Raw genomic sequence first — 27,316 nt, 5'->3', positions numbered from 1 at the left:
GGTGTTCGGTCAAGTAGTTTCCAAATACAAATTGGGAGGAAATGAAAGCATTCACAGTAGACTTTTTGAGGAGTATGCAGAGTTTGCTTCAGGCATCAAACATCATTCCCACAAATCGCTTCATGTCCGCATTTTGGCTCTTCCGATGACAGAGTGAAACGTTTTGATTGAGGCCAACCTCACTGGCAAAGTGTCCATCTTTATTTTTTAAAACATATTCACCTTTTTGACTGATTGAGATATCCCCCTCAATTATTTAAAACACCACATGCATTGCACCTCTACATGTCAATTGTTGCTGAGTACTCAGCAATAATAATTAACTGTGTTTTCTGCACTCCAGAAAAAAAAAGAAAAAAAACTTTAAAAAGATTTTCACATTCATAACATTTTATTTTTATTGCAATTTGCATTCAGGCTTCATGCAGCAGCTGGAAAAGAAATGCAGGTTTGTTTTTGTCTTCCTCTGAGCTTTGCAACAGCCAAAAGCTTTAGTTTTTTTTTCTGTTATTGCTGTACTACATAAGCACAAATCATAAAATTGCCCTTCTGATGTTATTGTGTATGCTTACTGTTAAATGTAGTAACCGACATAGAATGAAATAGAAGACACCTTGAGAAAATATTCAACTTAGTGTGGCACAAAGGAAAAAAAAACGATATACAATTACTCACAGCAACAGCGCAGGCTTTCAAAAATATGTTTTTAAATAGATAAAATCAACCATAGAGACACAAATAGTTTGTTTGACAGATGTGTAAATATTAGAAGTCAATAGAAACCTCATCTGTATAAGAAGGCAGATTGTCTTCAAAACTGCCACACCCAGTTAAACTCAAATCCATTATTAGAAAATGACTTTTTCCTTTATGCAACTCGCACTCAAGAAACAAGATTGTCATATGTGTTATCTTGCACAGCTCATGCAATGCACGTTTATTATCCAAACATTCTTTCAAAATCTTGAAATTGCAGTGTTGCACTGGTTCCAGAGTGCATTGTGTATCAGAATATGCCATCTTTAAAGATGCACCAGAACGAACAATTATGCAGCTTTTGAAAGACTTCAGCTTTTTCAATGTCACAGAAATGAAATTCACTAATACGTTTTTCCACTATAGATGTAAAACATCATGACAACATAATGGCAGTCACATAGTAAATATTTTCAATTTGACGTAGAATGTTATTTCATTTTCCCCAAACAGATCAAAGTGTCAACTTGGTTTGTCAAAGTTAGTATTTTTTACTTTTTCACAAAGATTGTTTATTGTATAGATATACCATTAATTATATTACCTATAGTATTGATGGATTCAAAATATGAATATTGCCGTGGCATATATCCTGCATTGACATACACGGCTATCTTCAAGCATATCAGTGGATTTTATATTGCACTGCATTCCAATTTATAATTGAAAAAATAAACATTGCAACGTTGTAATTTACAATTAACATAAAGCGTCCAAATTAAATGATCATTTAATTTTAAGAGACATTTTCTGATTAAAGCACTGTAGCCACCATGAAGAAGTCATAATCAAAATGTTTCTGAAATAGAATGTTAAACAGATACTGGAACACCCAATAATGTAACTATGTGTTTGGACAAACATAACTAATTAATGCACATTCTTACTAACAGTAATTTAGAAACAACGTACATTTTGGACAACATTGGTAATGCAATGCGGAAGGATATCCAAATATCAAATTCTTTGTCAATATTTCAAAACAATTATTTATTGAACCTTCTAACATTTAAACCCATGCTTCATATTGGTGGCTTAATTTCATTTGTATTTATTCCATCAGTGGTAACACCATTGTGCACTAAATTGATTTTTGTGTGATGCGCTCATTTCATTGTTTTGTAAATGGCTGCAGTTGAAACATCTTGAAGTGGCATTTGTGGTTTCTCCCATCAGTATTCCAAAGCCGTATGCACATAACAGAAATGTAATTGCAAACTATTGCAGTTGATGTCATCATGTTGAGGCCGAATTCCCCTCTCTTGATTTTATGCTAGTAGTGGGATGAATACATGTCTTTTTCTAGTTCATAAACGCATGGCTCACACACTCTAAGTCCAACGACGATCAAACAAAGAATGTTATGGACTTAATTTTATGCAAGCTAAATAGCACCCAACAGCTTCCACTGTTCCTATGCTGTGCAATCAGAGATGGCAACAATGTGGTGAAGCAGATCTTGAGCAGGCTAACTAGTTTGTTAAAGAGCATCAAATCATTTATGTTTTTTTTCAATTGACTAGCCAGTGGTGAAGAGAAAGAACGTTGCTTATGCATACTTGCAGAGTCCTAATTGGTATATTTGCTGGACATCTGAGAAAGATGATTCAGTATTTGGGGTTAAATTCGAAAATAAAGGTTGAAAGATTAACGTTTGAAAACATACAAGTCTGAAAAACAAGAATCATAAACTCAGTGACATCTTCTCTCCAGCTACTTTGGTGTAGTTTCAGATACGTTCTGCTGAATAGCTTGAGATCCCCACAGATTTACCCTCTTCTACTGATGGGGTAAAACATGCAAGGCTGTGGATTGAAATATCCGGCACGCACTCATCCAGCCTAAACCAGATGTCATACATACAGAGAAGATTGTCTGAGCTGTGAGTCAGATCTCGCAATGGCAATATGGCCAAAATGTCACTTTCAAAATAAAAGAGGGGATGGTTGGAAGGTTTAGAATTGATCTTAACCTCTGGCATCACTATGGGCAATCCTCCACACCATCGTTATTCACCTACCAACCCATAACAGAGAGGGGAAACCCCACATGCAAATCAGGCTTGGTGCCCACCCCAAAAGATATAGTCCAGCCTGAACAGTGCATCCCTTCTGCACGAGACCAAGCGCAACCCCAGACATGTTTCAGCCTCATTAGGCATCATTACTGAGGTGTAGACTGGGTCTCTAGGTCCACTGGGCACAGGAACCACATCTGGGCAATGCCACTTTCCTCAGTGAATCATGAAGATGAAGGACTACAACGGAAATGGCACTTGTTAGTCATGTTGCTACATTTCATGGAGCAACTGGCTACCTTAGTTTAATAAAAGGTACACTGCCGTGTAACCAAATTAAAATTCGATACCTGTTAAGCCTGTCAAACTGGCTCACTTTCAAAGGATTAACATGAGGCACTTTGGGAGCACTTCTGTCTTGGTAATCTTTTGGGCTCCTAGTGCAGCACATACAAAAGACAGTTGCACTCCTAAGTGTTATTTTGAAAAAAATATACTTTCTGTCAAGTTAGGACACCAAACGCCAGCAAAAAGACTGGGGGACACCCAGCAAGGAAGACAAAAAAAAGGAGTTTCTGAACGAACAGGAAACATTCAATTACTTATTTTTAAGGGCAAAGCGCACTCCACCATTTTGGAGAAAGAATGTAGAAATGACCGCAGGATAAAATGGGTGGAAACGGGGAATGTCTGCACGTTATAAAGTTAAAAATAATCCTTGACTCCGATTTTGGGTACTTGAATTGGAAGATCGGAGGAACGATGAAGCAGGGAGAATTAAGGAGCACAGCAGAAGGGTACACACTTCAAATATAAAATGACACAATTAAACTTACGTTTTCAAACTCAAAGGCACAGCATTGCAAAGTGTGCAAGGATATGTATTTCTGAATCCTCCATTTCTAACCTGCATTTCCTATCAAATTACCTGATTTCCAGAGAGGGCGAAAGATGGGCGGTTCACTCACCCATCTCCCCACCATAGAAGCCTCGGAATTGTTAGCAATTAGAATGCGGAGTAAGTCACAGGTGACTTAATGGCAACCCGTGGCTATCTTTATAGCCCGCATACGGGGGCATGTAAGTTGCCCCCGTAATGCAGTTAGTAAGTGCATGCATTGTGTAATCAACCAACCAAACTGGCTCCTTCAGACTCTGGTCATGTGATCCTCAGCTGCAGTAGTTTGCTTGCCTTGAATTCACGGTGCACATTTCAGCCACACATTCAATTATTGCTCTTAATATATGTTCCTCTAAGAATTACTGATGAATGATTTCCATCACTTTCACATACTCTGAACGTGTTACTGTGCTGTGCAGCTCGCCATTGCCTGCTTGTTGCTGCTATTCCTGCTGTTGTTCAATAAAAACACTCCGAGAAATTGTGCGATTTAATATGTGTGTATTCTCTGTTGATTAACATGTGCTTAATTTCAAAATGGTTGTCACGAAATAAAAATAGAAACTTTGCAACCTTGAGTGGGACAGTTGTTACATAACATAACTCACCGAAAGTATTTGTGAGCAGTGCAATTACTGAGTTACTTAATGAGTGAGTATTCTCTTGAGAATATAACCTGACTAAAGAGAGACACCTTCATATCAAGATGTTTGATACCAGTAAACACCATCGAAATGGATTCATCTGAATCCGCAGCAGAGGTCACAGATACGGAAAGGCCAGACCCAAGGCCTCATTACAAGTGTGGTGGTGCGGAAACCAGACAGCCGGGAAGCTGACACCCTTATTTCCGACCGCCACACTACGAGACTGCCTGCCGGGGCCGCTGTGCCCGGCATGTCCGACCCTGCCGGGTGCTTCGACCCCGGTAGGTAGAGTCATCGCAGAAGCACCAGCACCATTAGCAACAGTGCCGGTGCTTCCGTCTCCCCACTCCCATGGGGTCCTATGGGATTCCACGGGAATGGTGTCTTACAAAATCTGGTGCCTGACTCCCCGCAACACCACGACTTGTAATGTCCGGGTGGCACCGGAAAGTCAGGCACCAGATTCAGTGTTACGGGCTGGCAGCAACCGCCTGTGGCACTGGCGGGTTACCGCCAACCTCATAATGAAGCCTCAAATGTTTGACAGAGTAATTCATTCCAAGGTTCTTGGTGTAAATAAATGACCTACAGGTGGGCCACTTTACTAGTAGACTGCAAGTGATTTACTATAATGTGTAGGGTCGGTGGAATATGACCAGGCCCATAAACCAGGGAAGAAGCGGTAATGGATAACTGTCCGGAAGTAAACCTGAAGCTACTTGTGAATAAGAAGATACTTGAGATTATTGAAACATTAGTTTTATATTTAAGCAATATGACCCGAGCGGCAGGGGCATTACTGACCCAGGTAATGCCCCGGGGCCCATAGTTATAGGCCCGAGCGAAGCCATCACACCACCCTGGTAGATGATGACCATGATTTTCTACCAGCCAGTAGCACACATCAGAAACCAAAAAGTGGACCTGGGCTGTTTCATGGTGCATGTGGAGGGGAAAAGGGAGCTGCTGTAAATGAGCGTGACCGTGACCGAGTTGCGCTGAGTGACCAGTTCCTGCTGTACAGATTAAATTCCATTGAATATACAGCAAGTAACATTTCTGAATTGTTATCATACATTTGACAAAAGTTTATAAAGTGCACAGCCACTCCTAAAGCTTCCTGGGTTTTTTCTCAGGGTGCATACACCCTGTAGGGTTCTTCGGTTTATCACACAGGTCACAGCTGCCCACTAGGTTTCTCCAGTTTTTCTCACAGGGCACCACCACCCCTTAAGGTTCTTGGGTGTTTTTACTGAAGACCTCAAGCTTACTCATAGTATATTTGTATTTATTTGAAGAGCAAGGATGGCAATTTAGATCAGACATAACTTACAATAACACATTTACAGATGGCAGAGGCATACCCACAAAGGTTGCTTTTATATCAGCACAAAGATGAGAACAATTTGTGTGCCCGTATATGAGGGTATAAAAAAGTGGGACATATATCAGGGACGAAACAAAACGGATATGAGAAAATAGGCTACTTGCAAAGGTAACATTAACACAAGGGAGCAAGTGCTTCAAACTAAAGGGGAGTACTGTATAGATATATAACATTACATTATCAAATATCACTGGAGGAAGTAGTGGGTCAGGTAAGGAGGAAAGGCGAGAGGGAAGGGGGAGCTCCAACTGCAGCAAGACAGTGACGTTTAAGCTGAGCTTTGAAGAGATCTACAGTTGGGCTACTTTTGATTGCTATGGGCAATCAGTTCCAGTGGAGCAGGTGAGTATGGAGGAAGAGTCTAAGCAAAAGGAGACACAGGTAATTTATAGAATAGTGAGGCTGAGTGCAGAGGAAGCAAGGCAGTGATTACACTAAGAAACAATGAGACAGTTACTGAGAAGCAAGGCCATTGATAACTATTGATAAATTTGTAGAGTAAAAGAAGGAATTTGAAAAGAGATCGGTTTTGCATTGAGAGCCAACCAGCATGTTGGTGGCAGGGCGTAGAAGTACGCAAGCATGTGGGAAGGCTACAGAATGTGTTAGCTAAGTTAAGGACTTTGTCTTGAGGGAGCAAGGAGTAGAGTGCAAGGCCAAGGAGTTGGCTTAGCAGTTTTCAGGCTTGTTGAGCATGAGAGAAGAGATTAAGTTATTAGTTGAGTAGTTAGAAGGAAAAGACACATTTTCAGAAGAATGAAGAGGTTAATAGGAGCAGCAGAAGCAGTGGTAGTTATTTATTATTGCAGCTGGAGTTTGCTATCAAAGAGGAAATCGAGTATGTGAGCCTTGGGTGAGGGATCAAAAAGGTCATTCTGGAAGGAGATAGGAGAGGGGAGGCTAGGGCTGACAGTGAAAATGATGGGAAGTGGACTTCTGTTTTTGAAGAGTTCAGCATGAGATAGCTGAGAACCATTCAGTAATGAATTGCATTGAGACAGTTCGTAATCCATTCCAAGATCTCATGTGTAAAGAAGGAGAGGAGAAACATATTTGAGTGTTATCAGCAAAAAAATGAAAGCAAAAGGATGACGTAAGTCACCCAAGGGAAGATGTATAAAGGGTGAAGAGCAAAGGTCCAAGGGCTGATCCTTGGGGGAGGCTGGCAGGGAGACGGGCAGGGTCAGTGGTTTGTGATTTTCAAGAGATTTTAAATGATCGTCCTTCCAGGTATGAGGCGATCCAAGCAGAGCAGATTTGCAAAACCCAAGGTCCTGGAGAGTGTTGAAAGTAACAGAATGGTCATACATGATGAGTATATAAAAGGAATTTGAGTGGTAAGCATTAGAGGGAAAGCTGGATACTGAAGTATGTGTTCAGAGTCATAACATAAGCCATGGGGAGACTTGACACATGCCAACACTGTAGTGATCAGATGTGAAGGATTCAGTGGGCTGGTTCAGAGGATACACAAAGAGAGATGCAGCGAGACATGTGTTGGAGTGTGGTGGAATGCCCTATCCTGGCCCTCATATAAATAAGACCCAATCCTAAACAAGATCTCAGAGGGATACATTGTATTCAGGAAATCACTTGGATAGGAATGGTAGGACCAGGGTCTTCTACTTGATCAAGCCTGTCTGAGCCTGGTAAGATACAGCTATCCTCATGATGCATTCATGGAGAAAAGCTACTAGAATTGTAAACATGTAAACTGTAATGCAGTGGGTGTGATGGCAGAATCAGAGATAATGCTGGTAGAGTAGTACCCAGGAGAATTGTGAATGAGACCTTGAAAACCCACGGCACAGGGGGATAGATCCAAAGAATGAGCACCAAGATCCAAATATCAAAGTGAGATTCCCAGCTCCAAGAAGGGGCAGGGCACTAAGAAGAGTCTATCAACTGGGCCATAGAGGCATGGCCTGTTTGGGAGAACTGCCGGGTAGGGCCCTGAAATAGAAAAGGAAAAACAAACATTTAACAGGGAAAATAGTGGTGCTGAATTTCCAGAGAGAGAGTCCAAATCTGTCTAGTGACCACCTGAAAATTGTGAGAGAGACAGAGTATGGGTCCATGTAGCAGATAGAATACATGAGTAAAACACTTCATTATGATGGGACAAACACATAAATAACTTAGCAATAGAAACACAAGAAAGACACGTGTTAGCCACTGTACTCCCGTTGAGTGAACAGTTAAGTGACAGAACACATGAGAAAGATGGTGATGCATTCTGAGAGATCTGGCATGCAGGAAGGAATGGAGTAAAAGATCTGTGTATCGTCAGATAATGGATGATTTTGAAAGTAAAGTTTAACATAGTGAGGCACTGTAAAGGGTAAGCAGGACCAATACTGCATTTTGGGCAATGTCTACTAGAGGGTGTATCAACGAGGATGTATTAGAGTTCTCTGAAATAGAGAAGTATTGATTAGAGGGATAAGAAGCTATCCAGTCAAGTGCTGTGTCCTTGACATCAAGGGAGGAAATAGTTTGGAGGAGAGATCAAAATTTGTCATCAACATTTGAAGTATCCACTAGCAATGAGTTCACACTCCTCTGCTAGCACCAGTACAGCCTATCCCCATAGACCACCTTGTGCCTTTTCATATATTTGTTACTATCCCTTTCATGCTTCTCCTTTCCTCTCCATTTTCTTTTTCAACACATACCACCATCTGGCTATGGGCACAATAAACCACTATGCATACAAGCTGCAGCACTATAAGGACATTGCAATGGTGATGGGCGTAGTGTAAAATCCTTCTAACGTAATATATGTCTCATTTTCACCATGAACTGCAAAACTATCCCTAATGAGGATGATCCAGAAGCACCCAAAAGCATTTTCTTTAGGGCCCCAATCACACCTTGTGAATATTTGAATTCAGTGTATAAGTTCTGGATTTAAAGGATATGCCTCTGTTGTGGCCACTACTGTTAGATCTTCAGATGCTACAGAGAACATCACCCATGTTACCTAAATATGATAGGATACGTTTCATAGGTTTCTGTAGAAAAAAGTCTGTATAGCTGAACATGGTTAAAATTACGAATAGAATAGGATTAATGTGTGATCACTCTCTTCTTATTCACTTTTGGTAGAATATATGAAATTGGAAGGATTAGGTGTTCTTCTATTTAGGGTCATTTTTCTGTTTCATTGATCCAATCCTTTTCCAAGGCTTGCATCAATTATTCCTGCACATAGTTCTTCCATTTCAAGGTGGGATTATTTATCAAAGTTGCATATTGATTCTGATTTTTTAACCAAAGAAGAATTTGCCTAGAATTGGGTATCCATCATTGTAGTTGATCATCCCATATCAGCAGTTACACAGTGATTGATGTGTTGCTTACCAGGTTCTTTAGTAGTATGTTCAGTTATTTGTTAATGGTATGGTTAGTATTTTGTTGTTGATAGTTAAAGCCTTTAATTATCATATACGTCAACATTGAAACCTTGTGTTTCTGTCATCCTAGTTTGAGGAATTGAACTTCATATGAATTCATAGAATATCAATCTGAGATCAAAGGGAACTGATTTTTTTATTTGTGGCTCTATATTTAATGTAAGTCGAAGGTTAAATAGGAAAAGAAAAGTTGTTTTCCTTATATTTTATTTACCATGGATGGATGGATCTACACCAGATTTTGAAAGCAAGTGATTGATGTCTATATCATGACGTTTGCTAAAGTCATGACAATCCATGCATGGGTTCAAAAGGATGTACGTTAATATCACAAAAAACAAAATCTCCAACTAGACAATCACAAACACAGTAGTTTCGCATTTAGTAATTCAAGATGTTTTTACATTTTTTTGTGCCCCCCGCAACACATGTTGTGTATGCTGGAGACACTTCCATGACCCCCGCAGACCAAAATACCAAATCCGGGCAGTTGGGGACACCCTTGCAACCCCCACTCCTCTAATTCGGTGTTTTGGAATTCATGATTTTTGTAGTCCCAACATGCAAGACTTTGGGTGATGCAGGATTTTAAATACAGTATTTTCGTTGAATGCTGGTTCAAAAGTAATAAGAAGTTGAAAAGGTGAATTTCTTTCACTTTATTAAGAAGGGACTCACTCTGATGAGAATAGTTTTTCAGGACACAATTTCTCTGAATGATCTGCTTCCATATTTCTAATTTTTCCAGAAATATAAAATGTACCTTCAAGTTGTTTATGGTGAAAACGTTTTCAGAAAACACTATCCAAGCAGGAAATATCTAAAAAAAGAAGATACATGTATCTCTAGCTTTGAAATGTGCAGTGTATCAATGCACAATACATATGCTTGACACATGTAAATATATACAACACCTACCCCAGCCACTTCACAATGTACTCTTTGCTATGAAGTACAATTCCAAATACAATCACAATGAGGTGACACCTGGTTTAATATAGATGAAATAACAGGCATTGGCAAGGCAATAGTTTTGGCTTTGGCTGTTTTACATTGACAAACATAAGCACATGACGTCAATAATTACATCCATTGAAAATGTATGAAATAACAATCACCAGCATTTATAGTTGTTCATTGACAAAGAAGTGAGTGAAGCTACAATGAATATAAGTAATGCCGAGTGCCATTTGTATGTGTTTGAGAAACAAATGTTTCCCCTTCTTTTACAATGACCAATAACTTGTGGAAAGATGCACTAAATAACAATAGTAAAAACCAATTCTACATTGATTCTATAAGCCCACAACTGGGTGATCGCTTGCATTCCATTAAGCAAGAGGCCAGGTCTTAAATGAGGTGATAGTATATGGCCATGTATTATAAGGAAAACAAAATAGATGACAGCTGGAAGGTTTAGAATGTACTCTGAGGAACATTTCAGACCATCATTCTTCACCTGCAAACCCATTGCAAAAGTAAAGAGAATATTTGAAAACCAGGCTTCAACCCACCCCAAAAGCGGCAGTCCAGCCTGAGCTGCTTGGTCACATCCCTTCTGCACAAGACCAGAAGCATCCTCAGACATTTTTCAGCCTCTTTGGGCCTCATCAATGAGCTGGAGCTTTGCTTCTAGGCTCAGCTGGCTGGACCCACGTCTGGGTATACCCGGCCCACTTGGGGTGACTACAGCAAAAGAAAAGGGGTGATGGCGGGACATTTTAGAATTGATATAAACCTCGAGCAATGATCTGGGCAACCCTCTAGACCACAATTTGGAATTCTATGCTTTTGCTCAACAAAGTAAATGCTGAAAAAATTGTAATAGCAGTGAAATGAAAGAGCACGCTTTCTGAATAACCTTTTTCAACTGCTAATATAAAAATGTAACTGCTGCCATGTGCCATTTTGACACAATATTTTGTCCATTACCAACAATGCAACTCATAATGTTTTCATTTGGTTATATACGGATATTTTATTTTCGATGCAGGGCCTTTTCTAGCAGCATAAAACATGCCATTCTGCAAGCAAGCTATTTCTTTACACTGTGTTTTCATGTTCATTCCCAACAAATGAGGTATCAAGGCTAACAGGCCCATATGACAGACCATAACAGCATAGCTATATATCTTCTTCGGGTTCTGGAATTTTAATATTTTATCTGTAAGATACCCAGTGTCAGCTAGAGAATCTTTTAATTGGCTGGGCGTAAGTATTTATTACAAATATGCCACAGCAACCGAGCATAGCGAAGGATCACAAACCTACCAAGGAGGATTCATGGATATTTTCCCATAAGAATTTCTTTTTATATTGGCTTAAAATTTTACAGCATACTGAGAAAATTGGTAAAAAGCAAAACAGTTTACAATTGGTTTTGTAGGGTAGCTCCAATCCTAAAAGGCATTATTTGCAAGTCAACAACAGTGCACAGGAGCATTGTCCACAGCATTTCCATGATGCTTTCACCCACAATATACAATAGTATAAAAACATTTTCACACTGGCTGTGCTCATACATATCCTTGCTTCCAGCACCATTACATGGCTGAATTCCTATATGAGAACATACTCATGTTTGCTTTGCACATAATGGCAGCAATGATACTGCATGAAAACATGTCCATATTGGATCTGACAATATATGGAAGTATGCCCACAAAACAATATATTCCTGTTGGCTTTGCCTTGAAAATGCCGTGACACAATAAGAAAACGTGCCATAAATAGCGGCACAATGTAGTCCAGTCTAGACACATAATAAAATGTACAAGCGTGCTTTATCATACATACCCAAAATAAAAAAGCATGCCACGGTATGAAAGGGCTAGACTGGCTCCTCCAAAATGCCAATCCATCCAAGTAACACATGCCATGCTTGGTTTATCATAGATGCCCAGTGCAAAAATGTCATGTCACAGTAAGAAAGTGCTGTACAGGCCACCCAAAAATTCCAGTCTAGCCAAGTCATAAAATATAGCATTCTTGGTTTATAATAAATGCCTAGTGTGAAACACCTAAAGGTATCTCACCCGCTGGTCCCAGGGGATCTGCCATCCATGTGGCCAGGACACAACCATCGCTATTGGATCCAGTTCATGGGGGTGAACCAGTGGGGGAGGATCACCTGGATGAGGGGTCTTCGGGGAGTGGAGGTGGGACACCGACGGTTGAGTTGCGGTACCCCCTTCCTTGTAACATCTTTTCCCAATCGTACCATGTAGGATACTTAGAAATGATACCCCCCATTTTCTGGCACTAACATTTTCTTACACAGTAACAGAAAATGAACTAACACCAGAGCCATTTACCTTACATGTCCCAACACCGGGTTAGGCAGAGTTAGGCAATTGACAATAACAACGCATGCCTGACAGCCCTTTACCTTCCCCAAAGGGATAAATTGCAGAGCACAAGAGCACACTATGAGCAAGGCCAAACGCACAAGGAAACAGCATTACCGAAACAGCAGTTCAAATGGAGGAGAAAGGGTATTTTTCCAGGATTGGCTTTCCCAATGAAATATGGACTGATCAGGGGTCAAACTTTATGAACAAGATCATGGCAGAGGTGAAAGAGCTACTCCATATTACCACCGTGCAAACTTCTGTGTATCATCCCCAAACCAATGGTTTGGTAGAAATATTCAACAAGACCCTAAAATGAATCCTGTGGAAAATGGTAGACAAGGACGGGAAAGACGGGGACCGAATGATCCTGTGGGCACTGTTTGCAGTGAGGAAAACCCCACAGGCCTCTACAGGATTTTCCCCTTTTGAACTACTTTATGGCAAAGAGCCCACAGATGTCCTGGACATGCTCTGGAAAACCTGAGAAGAACGAGTAGAGGCACCCATACCCATCTTGCAAACTGCTACCCGAATGCAAGAACATATGAGACTTGTTCGAGAGCTGGTCAGAATTCATATGTAAAAGGCCAAGAGCCAACAAAAATCTAAATACAACAAGCAAGTAAGCTTTTGATAATTTTCTATAGGACAGAAAGCATTGGTCTTATTACCCACCTCAGAAAACAAGCGTGTTTCTAAGTGGCATGGGCCTATGAAATAGTAGAAAAAAAAGAAACCTGTGCTTATAAAGTAGCCCAACCAGACAGAAAACAAAAGGTCAATTAAAGGAGTGGAAAGAGAATCCATCGGCCACCCATGCCAAAGTACTATCTTGTTTGGTTCGGGAAGATATGGCCAACTTTGAACTACTTCCTCCCGAGTTGTTTACTCAAAAACAAGAAGATCGAAAGGACGTAATTGCATCCATCCCCGATGTATTTTCAGACAAACCAGGAAGAATTAAAGGCACTTACCATTATATTAGAACATCCAAGGGAAAAGTGGTACATATAAAACCGTACAGACTCCCAGAAGCCCATAAACAGATAGTGGTTGAGGAAGTAAACAAAATGCTGAAAGCTAATATTATCAAGCCCTCTTCCACCCCATAGTCCTCCGGTATCGTGGTGGTCAATAAACCTGACCATTCCTGGAGGTTCTGTATAGACTTCCGTCAAGTTAATGCAATATGTGACTTTGATGCCTATCCCATGCCACGCATCGATGATCTAATTGATCAAATCGGAAGAGCCACCTTTCTATTCACCCTAAACTTAACAAAAGGGTATTGGCAGGTACCAGTATATTGGGAAGATAAAGAAAAGACAGCATTTTCTACAGCTTTAAGAAAGTTTCAATTCAAAGTCCTCCCCTTTGGCTTACACAGCGCACCAGCCACTTTCCAACAACTCATGGATAACATCTTACGTTCCTATTCCGACTTTTGTGGAGCTTATATTGAGGAAATCATTATTTACAGTAAAACCTGGGAAGTCCACCTTTTCCACCTACATACTGTTATGAGAGTACTTAGACAGGCGGGCCTAACTGCTAATCCATCTAAATGCAGACTGGCACAATCAGCTGTAAAATACATTGGGATTTTTGTAGGGAACAGAAATATACAGCCCCAACATGAGAAAGTGAGAGCTGTCCTAGATACAACTACACCCAAGACAAAAAAGGGTCTCAGAGCCTTCTAGGGATAATAGGATATTACCATAGGTTTATCCCAAATGTTTTGGTCAAAACAGCTAGGCTATCAGATAAACCCAAGAACGCCGAACCCCAGAAACTGCATTGGTTTGAAGAGGATATCTGTTATAACACTGTAAAGCAAACTCTGTGCCAGAACCCAATCCTGAAGGTAGTAGACTTTTCGGAAGACAATATATTGCAGACGGACGCCTTCCTCACCGGGTTAGGAGCCATCCTATCTCAAGTTTGCGATGGATTAGAATCTCCTTTTTTGGTTACAAGTCACAAGCTCTCCTCATTATCCAACCTAGATACTACCTCTTAGGAAGAAAGTTTACATTAGTCACCAACCACTCTCCCTAGTTTGGATTAGCCAACGCAAAGAATCAAACCCATGTGTCATAAAATTGTTTCTAAACCTAAAGTCCTACTGCTTCACAGTGGAACACAGCAAAGGTAAAGACAAGGAGAATGTAGATTTCCTGTTCTGGTTCCCCTGTGAAGCAGATGCGGCTACATCGCAGAAGGGTAAATGAGAAAGCTGAAGTGTCTCATCCACTGGTCCTTGGGAATCTGTCATCCAGGTGGCCAAGACATGGGCATCACTATTGGATCCAGTTCCTGGGGTGGCCAGTGGGGGAGGATCACCTGGATGAGGGGTCTTCGGGGAGTGGAATTGGGACACTGACGGTTGAGACGCAGTACCACCTTCCTTGAAACACCTTTTGCCCATCCTACACTGTAGGATACTTAGGATATTTACCCCCCCTTTTCCGACACAAACACTTTCTTACAGCGTAAAAGACAATAGACTAACACCAGAGCCGTTTGCATCACATTCCCCAACACACAGGTTAGGCAGAGTAAGGCAACTGAAAATAACCACGCACACCTGACGGCCCTTTACCTTCCCCACGTGAATAAAAGACAGAGCATGAGAGCACACTATGAGCAAGGCCAAACACACTACGAGCAAGCCCGAATACATGAGGAAACAGCTACACAGAACCAGCAGTTCAAACCGAGGAGTAAAGGCAGCAAGACCTGGAGGGACGATGAAGGGGGATCTGCCCTTGCCCTTTTTAACTCAGACCCACGAAGCCTCTGATAGGGGAATTATAAGACCGGGAAATAGCTGACGTATGGAGTGACCGATGTCAACGCGGTCATTGGAGGCTCTTGTATATTGTGAGCTGCATTGTGTGAAAGGCTGTACTGAACCCGACGGAGGGAGGCCCATGTTGCAAGAAGGATAGGAGTCCAGCGGAGGGAGATCCAAGAGGCGAAGGGCAATCACCCAAGTTATAAGATTACTGAAGTAACTTTTTGTTTATTTTTTGTTTTGAACCAGCAGGCCTTCTAAGGCAAGAGACTTTGTAGCAAAGAGATTTGGCCCCTGAATGTCCTGGTATCGTTGAACTTGAATTGTGAACCTTGTGCTGGAGAGGCCCAGGAGTGTGCCGTGCTCAGACGTTCTGCCTTATCCCATGCTTTAACGTGGGGAAGGGAGATCCAGCCATGCCATTCTAACTTATCATTTTTGTGAACACCTTTTCTTTGATGGTAAACATTATCCAACACTCTTTTTGTAAACGTAGCAGAAAGGATTGCCAACAGTTAAAGTATAGGCCCTTTTTATTTCACATGACACCACTAGGACTGCTGTATTATTATTTGATGGTTGTAGCTTGCTCCTATCCTAGATTTAGTTTTAGATTAGGCGTTTTTCTCACCCATTTATGCAGTTTAATAAACACCCTGGGACAGTGATCTGTTCTTACTGTTGTCATCATGAGTTCCTTACACTAGAAACAAAGGTCATGCCACAATAAGATTGGGCTAGCCTGCTGTCCCAAATGCTCAACTAGCCCAAGTAACACATATCATGCTTGATTTATCATAGATGCCCATTAAAAATGCTGTGCCACTTTAAGAAAGGGATAGACTGAACATCATGCTAAAGCCAAGTAGCATATATCATGCTTGGTTATCGTTGTTGTGCAGTAAGATATGGCTAGCCTGGCTGCCCCAAATTGTTTGTCTAGCCAAGTAACATATATCATGCTTGATTTATCATAGATGCCCAGTAAAAATATGTCATGCCACAGTAAGAATGGCTTGACTGGCTGCACCAAAATGTTTGTCTATCCAAGTAATAACACATCACCCCTTTTTTTAACTGCTCGTGGTTGAAAGAGAGGATGACTACTGTTTACTGGGCATCTATGAGTGATGCTGAGTAAAAAATGCTTTGTTGTGTGCCACCATCCCTGGCCCTCCTCGAACCCGCTCCGTACCGAGCACAAACACACCAAATCATATACATTCACACAACACATTCACACACAGCATTCGCTCACTCATTCACACACACATCCATGCACAATACACTGACTCATTCACAAACACAATGACATTATAATACATTATAAAAAAAATAATAAAATCTTACCTGCACAGAGCTCCAGATTCAGCTGTCCCGTAGCCTCCAGGGAGCATTTGGCTCCCACACAGCATGAAAAGGAACCAGGAAGCAGACAGAGCGCTTCCTGGTTCCTGCCCATGTGAGCAGAAGCTGTATCATGCTCAGTTTGTATATGCAAGGAGGCAAAACAGGGCCCACTCGCACATGCAAACATGCAGTTCCGTAGCCAGCATTTCCAATGGGCCATGCTGAGCTGGGAATGAAAAATTCCCCTGGCCTTCCATGGGACATTGAGCATGCCAAACTGTCAAAGAAACTGTGTTTCCCTTTGAAAGTTTATGCCACCCATGCAACAAGCAGCCGAGGCAGCGCTGGCCGGCGAAGATCCTCCATAATGGTCCTGGTGGGTCAGCTCCTCTTGGGATACGCTTCCCTTTGTTTACTGTTTAGCATTTAGGCTCATCACTTCAAAAACTCACATTGTTTGTGATCTTGCTTAAGTAAATTCAAAAGACTTTGTTTTTACAAGTACACTTTTATCAAAAGTAAATATCTTCTGTTTATAATAATACTTATATCAGCAGATTTTACCAAGGAATCTTGTGATGCTTTGAGGAACAAATCAAGTATCCTACTGCAGCAAATCAATTCATATTATCAGATTAACTATTTAGTTCTCAATACTCCTTCATTTGCATGTACCATTGATATGAACTGGCGCTCATGTTCAATGTACATTTTTGACTACTGCGTATATCTGCTATTGTTGAATGATGTAACTAACCATGTCGCAACTAACCTAATGTTCCCAACATGTGCAACCTAAAATGTCAACTCTACCCCTACTATGTGGTTCTTCCTATTCATGCTTCATCTGCAGCACTACTCATAACGTGAATGTGGAAGATTACACATTACAGATCTGTGCTATCGTTAATGCAATCTTTTTTAAAATTATCTTACAAAGATAAAATGTTACAATTTCAGGCTAAATTGTTGTGACTCTTTTCCTAGGACCACTTCGAGTTGTATCCTCTTTAAGTGGCAGGCCACGTACATCTTTGTCATTAGCTAGTACACACATTAACCAATGTATCACTGGCATAGCAGCGGCCCCCACAGTTGACATAGTGCAGTGGGTGCCGTCATACCTAGTCTAGGGAGAGCGGCGCAGTCCTCACCCACCAGGGTGAAGGCTGCGCCAGGGCTTCCAGCATGAGAAAGAGGCGCTGAGTAAGATTTGAAGCTGAACATCACATTTGGCAAGTGTCACATGCCACATTCATCTCCATCCACTTCTCCTCTAGCTTCCTCCTGCTGTCCTATACAGAAACCAGGTTCCTGTTTGTGAGCAGCACGGGGCAGCCAGGGGCCTGGAGTGACAGACCGAAGCTCTAACAAGAAAAACATGTAACTTTTTTTTAAAATAAAAAATGCTATGTTTTTTTGTGCATGTGTGAGGTGTGTGTCAGATGTATGTAAGAGGTATGGGTCAGTGAGTGGTGGGTGAGTGAGTAGGAATGTGGTAGTGTGTGTTTGGATGCTCTGAGTGGGCGGATGTGTGCCTGGGTGGAGAATGCAGTGTGAGTGGGTATGATAGAAGGTATATGGGTCAGTCAGCACTGGGTCAATAACCAGGAATATGGTAGTGTGTGTTTGAATGTTCTTGGTGGGTGGGTGCGTGCCTGTGTGGAGAATGCAGTGTGAGTGGATATGAGAGAAGGTGTATGGGTCAGAAAGTGGTGATGAATGTGTAGGAATGTGATAGTGTGTGTTTGAATGTTCTGGATGGGTGTGTTTCTGTGTGGAGAATGCAGTGTGGGTGGACGTCAGAGAAGGTGTATTGGTCAGTGAATGGTGGGTAATGATTATGAATTAATGCAGTCTGAGTGGATGGGAGGGAAGGTTTATGGATGAGTAACTGGTTAATGGCAGGAATATAATAGTGTGTGTTTGAATGTTCTGTGTGGGTCCGTGCATGCATATGTGGTGAATGCAGTTTGTGTGTGTATGTGAGAGAAGGGCGATGGGGAGTGGATGGTGGGTGAACAAGTAAGAATTTGATAGTGTGCGTTTGAATGTTCTGGGTAGGTGCGTGTGTTCAGAATGCAGTGTTAGTGGGTGCGTGAGGTTTATGGGTGAGGGCTGGTGAGTGAACGAGTATGAATGTAATAGCGTTTTTTTTTATAGTGTTCTGGGTGCTTGGGTGCATTCCTGTGTGGAAAACACAGTGTGAATGGTTGCGAGTAATGGTTTATGGGAGAGTATCTGGTGGGTAAATGAGTAGAAATGGGATAACGTGTGTTTCAATCTTCTGGGTGGGTGTGTGTGTGGAGAATGCAGTGTTAGTGGATGCGAGAGAAGGTTTATAGGTGAGGGACTGTTGGGTGAATGAGTATGAATGTGATAGGGTGTGTTTGAATGTTCTGGGTGTGTGGGTGTGTTCCTGTGTGGAAAATGCAGTGTGAGAAAATGTGAGAGAAGGTTTATGGATGAGTGACTGGTGGGTGAATGAGTACAAATGTGATAGTATGTGTTTGAATGTTTTGGGTGGGCAGGTGGGTAAGTATGTTCCTGTTTGGAGAATGCAGTCTGATTGTATGTAAGGGAAGGTTTATGGGTGAGTGACTGGTGGGTGAATGAATATGAATGTGATAGTGTGCATGTGTGAATGTTCTGGGTGGGTTGGTAGCAGTGTTAGTCTATGTGAGAGAAGGTATATGGGTGAGTGACTGGTGGGTGAATAGGTATGATTGTGATTGTGTGTGAATGTTCTGGGTAGGTGGGTGCATGTGTGGAAAATGCAGTGTGAGTGGATGCAAGAGAAGGTTTGTGGGTGAGGGATTGTTGGCTGAATGAGTATGACTGTGATAGTGTGTGTTTGAATGTTCTGGATCGGTGTGTGCATTACTGTGTGGAAAACACAGTGTGAGTGGTTGTGAGAAAGTATTTATGGGTGAGTGACTGGTGGGTGAATGAGTAGGAATGTGATAATGTGTGTTTGAATGTTATGTGTGTGTGTGTGTGTGTCTGTATGGAGAATGCAGTGTCAATGGATGCTTGAGAAGGTGTATGGGTCAGTGAGTGCTGGGTGAATGAGTAGGAATGTGATAGTGTGTGTGTGAATGTTCTTTTGGGTGAGATATGTTCCTGTGTGGAGAATGCAGTCTGAGTGGATGTGAGGGAAGATTTATGGGTGAGTGACTGGTGGGTGAATGAGTATGAATGTGATAGTGTGCATGTGTGAAGGTTGTGGGTGGGTAGCAATGTGAGTATATGTGAGAGAAGGTATATGGGTGAGTGACTGATGGGTGAATGAGTATGAATGTGATAGTGTGCATGTGTGAAGGTTTTGGGTGGGTATCAATGTGAGTATATGTGAGAGAAGGTATATGGGTGAGTGACTGATGGGTGAATGAGTATGAATATGAGTGTGTGTGAATGTTCTGGGTAGGTGGTTTCCTGTGTGGAGAATGCAGTGTGAGTGGATGTGCGAGAAGGTCTATGGGTCAGTGAGTGGTGGCTAATGATTATGAATGTGATAGTGTGTGTTTGAATGTTATGGGTGGTTAGGTGGGTAAGTTCCTGTGTGGAGAATGCAACCTGAGTGGATTTGAGGGAAGGTTTTTGGGTGAGTGACTGGTGGGTGAATGAGTAGGAAGGTGATAATGTGTGTGCGTGAATGTTCTGGGTGGGTGGGTGCCTGTATGGAGAATTCAGTGTGAATGAATGTGAGTGAAGATGTATGGTTGAGTGACTTGTGGGTGAAAGGGGATGAGTGTGAGTGTATAAGGCGCTGGGAGATGGGATTACTAGAGAATTTTTGACACATCCTTAACTGACTTTGCATGTTTTACTGGTGTTTTCGGGCACAGCCAAGTTTATTTGTGTTATTACATAGCTAGACTGGAATTTTGGTGCAGCCAGTCTAGCCATTGCTTACTGTGGCATGACATGTATTACTGGGCATCTTCGATAAATCAAGCATGATAAGTAGTATTACATTGCGAGACTGACATTCTGGTTTTGCTGCATAGCTATTTCTTACTGTAACATGGCTTTTTAATAACTGAGAATCTATGATGATACATGGGTGATAACGTTTATATGAGTTTAGACTGGCCTCCAATGGAACCCGTTTGGACATGTTTTCTTATTGTAGCATGTCACTTTTATTGACCAAATCAATAGGAGTCTTGGCATGTATTGGCAGAACCAGCTTTGTATATAATGCCAGTAATGATACTATAAAAAACATGTCAAAGCAAACATGAGTATGTTCTTATTTAAAATACTTTCATATGTTGGTGGAGCCAGCATTGAAATGTATGGGCACAGCCAGAATTAAAATGTTTTTTTACTGGCAGAGAAAGGCATGAAAATTCACTGGGAAATGCATCTGTGCACTTGTGGTGACTTGCATCTATTGCATTTGTTCATACATTACCCAACAAAACCAATTGCAAATGGTCTAGCCTTTTATCTGATTGATCACAGAATGTGTACTGTATAATGCACCATGTTAACCCATTATTTGAAACATTTTCTTAGGGGAGGGGGACGAATATCCTCCAACCCCCCAAACCCATGTTCTTTAGTTTGGGCTCCCTTGTTACTCTCTATCACAATTATCACACTTGTGGCAAATATTTACACCCTCCAATAAAACAATTCACCAGCCACCACTGGTGCGTGGCATATTTGGGGACCAGTCAACACCACCTTCTTTCTACACTAGCTGAAGCATTTAAGCTTTGATTAAAAAACAAGTTTACATCTCCCACGTGTGCCCCTGCAGCGGCATAATCATCATATACATTAAGCACATGGGGTGGTCCGAGCCTGAAGTGACAGATTGAAGCTCTAATAGGAAAAAGAAGTGGCATGGCTTAAGGCGCATATGATGGGCCCCCTCAGCATGGCTCGCAGGGAGGCTCCCAGATTTTGTTCTGTGCCACTGCAATGTATTAATGATAAGTGACAAATAACCCTGAGCAACTGTCTGGTAGTTGATACTACTGACTGATGGTTCCTTGATCAATATTATGCATGTGTGTGCATGTGCAGAGATGCTTTCCCACAGTAACATTTGTGGCAGTGCAAGCACAACACAATCTTGTTTGTGTTGCTGCTGATATGAATGTGCATATGCAAACAAAATATTTGTGTATGCACAATGTTAATGTCCTACTGTTCTTAATAAACTGATAATAAACTTCACATAGTACTCTAACTGTTTATTACCAGCCCAGGAAGTTGAACACTACACATTTGAGCATTTTAGATTAGTGTGGAGGCGAGTCACAGGGCAACAGTTAGCCAGAAGTGTCAGGTCAGCCCTTTGCTTTTTTTAGGAGAGGGATGATCATGGCTGTGTTGAAAACAGATGGAAAACAACCAGAGTTGAAAGGCAGGTTGAAGAGTTCAGTGAGGTGAGATGCCACTACAAAGGCAGTAGGCTTCACTTGCTGATGAGCAAGAGGGTATGATGGGGCACAAGAGGGGTAAGCCTTCATCAGTAGAGATAGCACTTTGTGATTATTAGTGTGACTAAAGTGGGAGATAGAGGCAGAGGATGATGGTAGAGTACACAGAGTGTAACATCTAGGAGGAGGGAGTTTGTGGAAGGTCAGGAAGGATTATCTTTTTCTGGGAATGTTTGCAGCGATGTATTCAGCTAGGTCATTAGTTGTGAGCATGGATTTGATAGCCATAGACTAAGGAGGAGTGAGGAGTGAATGTATGGTGCCCTGTAGCTGCCGAGAATGGTTGGAGTGAGAGTGAATGAGGGTTAGGAAGAATTCACTTTTTGCTCTATCAAGAGTGGATTTAAGAGACTTCAGGGCAGAGAGGTAGAGTTGCAGGTCCTCGTGTGAGTGGGCACATCTCTATTTGTGCATCAGACAATGCATATCTGTGCAGAGAGAGCATCTGAATGGGGGGACCCATGATTGAGGATGTTGAGACTTAGAGGTGAAAGTGCACAATGGGAAGTATAAGGAGAATGAGTCATACAATAAGGATTGAAAGTTGGAGAAGGTAGTGTTGGTGGAAGAGGATTCAGGTGTAAAGGAGGAGAGTGAGAACAGTAATTTGGAGAGAAAGGGGGGAATCGCAGAAGGTTTACATTTCCTCTTTGTAATAGGTTAAGCAAGTGATGAGGCAAGGTTAGAGGGCTAAAAGGAGATGGTCATGGAAACAATTGAGTGATCAGATATGGATGGTGTGACAGTGGTATTAGTGGTTGAGAGAGAGCTGGAGATGAATAAGAGATCCAAAGAGTTACACCCTCTGTGAGTAGATTATGGATAGAGTGGAGAGCGTAGCCAATAAGAAAAGGATTTCTGAGAAGTTGTTGGAGAGGGAAGGTTAAAGTCACCTAAGCAAATACGGTGATGTTTAGTGAAAAGAAAATCAAGTAGTTTCCCAAGATCATCAAAGAATGGTCCAGTGTGATCAGGAGAGTGATAGATGGTAATGATGTGAACTGAGTGAGGCAGAGCAATAGTAGAGATGGTGACTTCAAACGAGGTAGGAGAGGACGTGGCATTGGAAATTAGTGAGTCATTGAGGTGGGAAGAGAGTAGGTGCCTGACTCCTCCACCTCTGCCAGTTAGTCAAGGAGAGTTAATAAAGGATAGTTTGGAGTCATGTAGGGCCACCAGAGTGGCAGTGTCAGATGGAGAAATCCAGGTTTCAGTGATAGCAAGAAGTTCTAGGGGAGAAGATCTGGAGTGAATGTAGTCAGTGATAAAGGATGTTTAGTTGCATACAGACTGAGCATTCCAGAGTGCAATGTTCAGATGATAAGATAAGGTAAGGTAAGGAAGAGTTGAGAAGATGAGTCTCAGCGGAAGAGAGGTGAAGTGGATAGGTGTTAGAGGAGGAATAATTAGCTCATCGACTTTGTTTGTTGGAAGCAGGAGAAAAAGAGATGGAGTAGTGGGAGTTTTGAGTTGTGAGTTTTAAAAAAGTTTAGAGGAAAGGAGGAAGCTGTAGCCTGATTGATGAAAGTGTAGGGCGAGCTGCGTTGTAGGAGCAGCAGGAGGATCAGGAGTTAATGCATTATAGATGAGTAGCACAGTGTGGAGAAGACAGTATAGTAATTAGGAAGCCTGTTGTACTCACATTTGTAAAAGAATATAAAAGGCAAAGGCTCATTAGCTAAGAGGCAAAGAGACTGGTCAATGGCTAGCCTTCACTCTTCACTGTTCTGCCTTTAACTGGGATGACCCTGGATGGACAGCCCTAGGAAGTTCAACCGTATGACACACATTGTCACCTGATTGCCTAGTCCATCATTGTTGGGTCTCTCTGACATTGTGACTCATTACGGAGGCACTGGCACCATTACTGACAACCATCTGACATTGTGAACCCATTCCTGTGGAGTCTTTTCAGACTCCACGCGAATGGGGACTAACATTTTCCCGGTTTTAGCTTCCTAGTCCACCAGGACTTGTAATATCCCTTTGGCACTGGGAAGCTTGTTGCCGGATACAATGTTACGAGATTGGCGGCAACCCGGTGGTCTCACCGGCGGGTTACCACCAACCTCGTAATGAGGCCCATTGTCCCTGTCCCTGGTGTTGCTGGGTTGAGGTGATTTCTTCCTGATTGGTATTTCCAGAGAATCCTCTTGCTGTCTTCGGCTAGAGATGGGGTTTATCCAAGATAGCCAGAGGAAGTGATGTCACTGATCCAAGAGGGCCACCGGAAGTGATGTCACCAATCCAAGATGGCCACTGGAAGTGGTCAGTCATCATTCCAAGATGACTACTGGCAGTGAAGTTCCAGACAGAAAGTGAAGCCAAAACCCAGAAGGAATGGCACATCTGTTTGCCTAGTCCATCAGTGGTTTGTCTCTGATGTTGTCCCTGTTGTTGCTGGGGTGAGGTGTTTTCTTCCTGATTGGTGTTCCCAAAGGGGACATTAAAGTTAATCCAGAGAGAGACATACAAATGCTCAAAATGAACAGTTAGCAAAAATAGTATCACACGTTCATAAGGCATATCATGCCGTATTGCTCCGCCTTCTAAGTAATTTAATAGAGCATGTTATCACTAGCCTACCATTTCCTAACTAAGAGTTACTTTAATGTTCTGCAGATAATAAGCTGCTAGTTATGGCGATTGGATGCCATGTATTCCTGATTCAATGCTTAGTATTACAAAACTGACCCTTAAGCATCCATTATTGTATCTAGAGTTATTCATCCAGTGCCAACCAAAACTCAAGGGGCAGAGAAATGCTTAACTGAGAATCAGCAGCTGTGGCTTGATTTCCAGTTCAAAGTATATAAGAGCATGACACGTTCAACTCAAACATGAGATGCAAAGGAGTGTGGAAGCCCCTCTTCTGAGAACGTACATGGGTCAAATACCCGGTTCTACTCAGGAGGGTCTACAACCATGTTTTAGCTCACTCTAAGTAACCCAGAGTAATCCAGACACGGATCCCTTGCTCACTTTGTCTTAGAGAGGCTCAGCTTCACCTCACTGATGAGGCCCGGCTAGGCTGAAACACTTGTCTGGGGTTACTGATGGTACTTTGGTTCAGAGGAGTTTTGCCTAGCATTTCACTGCTTGACTGCCCTTGTGGATGGGACAGAGAAATTATATGCAAATAGTTATTTCTCCTCGGTGAAGGCTGCAGTAAGCCAAAACGTGGTTGTAGAGCCTCCTAAGCGGAAGAAACAGGGTATTTGACCCATGTTCATTCTCAGTAGAGGGGATCTCACACTCCTTTATAACACACATGAGATGTTGTGTGTTAACGTTGTATCAGATAGTATCAGGCCACTTGAATCAGGAAATCCAATGGGGCTATTTTTTGCTACTATGTGGACAAAGATAGATGGCTGCTGAGCTACTTTGTGAAGATCAGAGATGATTAACCCAGGAATCCTGATCTGGAACCAATCTCATGTACCCAGGGAAAGGCAGATGCTTTCTGATCCTTACATATGGGGTGGTGTTCTGCGGGAGGATCCCATGGGGGAACAGTTCAGGAAGAATGGGAAACCCCCTTATATAACTTTCCCCAAGACAACCACTTTCTAATAGCCTATTCTAAAGTAGAAACTAATAGAAAAGCCAATGTTCATATTGTGGACTTCAATTACCACAATTACCACAATTCCCAATGTACTGGGATGAAGAGGATTACTTCAGAGGAACAAGACTGTAAGTTGCAATCAACTAGGAATAAGGACCCACACCTGAGGAGGACTGAGAGGCATAATAAGCCCCCTCAGATGCAGGCAATGAGGAAGAGCAGTGGTAGAAGGTGGAATAGTTGTCCTACTGCCATGTGGCAGCAGAAGGCGGACATGAGGAGAGACGCCAGGACCACCATGGTGTGCAAATTGGATGCCGGTCCTGAGAGGGTTTTTTATTCTCAAGACCGTAACTGCAGAGTTTATGCAGTGGGAAGCGTTGGAAGTGACGACTTTCCGTCATAGGATTGCAGCAGCAGAGATTGTGCAGCGGAGAGCGCACAATTTAATAGATGTCCCCATTGCCAGACAAGCACTAGTTACAAGCGAGCACCAGAGACTTGTGGGAGCCAGAAGAACCCTGCTGGTGAAAGACACAGGCTGCAGGAAGCCGTACAGGAGAGATTGCTTGACAGCGTGGAGAAACAGAATCAGAGGACCTGGCGAATGGACACACACGCCAGACCCAGTGAGTTTGCTGTTAGATTGTGACCCCAGAGTGCTCATTAAACAGCCGCTGGCCAAGTCCAAAGGCCTTAATCATAGAAACGTGGTAAATGTAGTAAAACTGAAGAAGAAGAAACGTTTTGAATACCAAACCAATGTAAAGAAGGTTAATTTTTCTTTTACGAACCAAGCTGATTTTAAAGGGCACCGTTGGCACACTAAAATCCTGATTATCATACCCGGGGAGTGTGACTTCGACATTGTGGGGCATAATAAGAGCCACCAAAGAAAAGGGGCAATATCTGTAAGAGACAAGGGAAACCATCATTGCCAAAGCAAAAAGAGAAACATACTCAGGCAATTAAGGAAGAACCAAAATTGCCAAAACCAAAAGAAGGCAGTTGAGACTTTCAGTGTTGGTAAACACTATTGCCCATATGAAAAGGAGTTCCTAAGAGAAAATGGTTTGAACCCACATTACCAAAGCCAAAGAAGTGTGGAAGCACAAATGGAAGTTGTATCCTCTTTGCAATTTAGTTGTCAAAAGAAAAATACCCTCTGTCAAAACACTCTTGCTGAATATCCATGCCGTAGATGAGGTTAAAACGGATTGTTATTACCCCCCTTTAATGGCAGTGGAGAGATCAAGGAAGATGATTAGTCATCTAATAGAAGGAATGTTTCTGTGCTGCATCTTTAGGGTAATCCTGATTGTCAATGTATTGGGAGGAGCTGTTGATCAATGTGGACTTATAAAGCAAATATAAACATTTTGCCCTGGTAAACAAGGGCAGATGTTAGGATGTTAAGGCAGGGGTTGAACAGGTCATTGAGGTCCTCCAAGTGTATTTTCAGATGTTATGGCATGTTTTTAGTGTCAGGGGCTGGATGCAAGTGAGCCATTGGCTATGTTGAAGTTTGGTATGAGTTAATCTGTTAACATGTATTTCCAAATGCTGGAGCAGATAACAGCATTCTCATAGGTCATTGGTTCCAGTGACTTTCCATTATTAGGTAGATCATATTTAATTATAATTTAAAAGCTGTGATAT

The 27,316-nt window shown here is 42.0% G+C and overlaps 1 protein-coding gene across 5 annotated transcripts in view; it reads left to right on the top strand.

The window, feature by feature from the left end:
• HCN1 (hyperpolarization activated cyclic nucleotide gated potassium channel 1) overlaps nucleotides 1-27,316 on the top strand; it is a 1,346,554-nt gene that overhangs the window by 1,308,457 nt on the left and 10,781 nt on the right. For 3 of the 5 annotated variants that reach the window (XM_069627243.1, XM_069627244.1, XM_069627246.1), the window contains one exon: nucleotides 418-448. The exons of the other annotated variants lie outside the window; for them this stretch is intronic. In XM_069627243.1, coding sequence (XP_069483344.1) covers nucleotides 418-448 — 31 coding nt within the window. The remainder of the gene's footprint in view (nucleotides 1-417; nucleotides 449-27,316) is intronic. 5 annotated transcript variants of the gene reach the window in all.

This window comes from Ambystoma mexicanum, chromosome 6p, assembly GCF_040938575.1.
Source record: "Ambystoma mexicanum isolate Mex_15411 chromosome 6p, UKY_AmexF1_1, whole genome shotgun sequence".
NCBI classification, from domain to species: domain Eukaryota; kingdom Metazoa; phylum Chordata; class Amphibia; order Caudata; family Ambystomatidae; genus Ambystoma; species Ambystoma mexicanum.
Note: the sequence above shows the minus strand (reverse complement) of the source record. Positions and strands in the feature narration are given on the sequence as shown.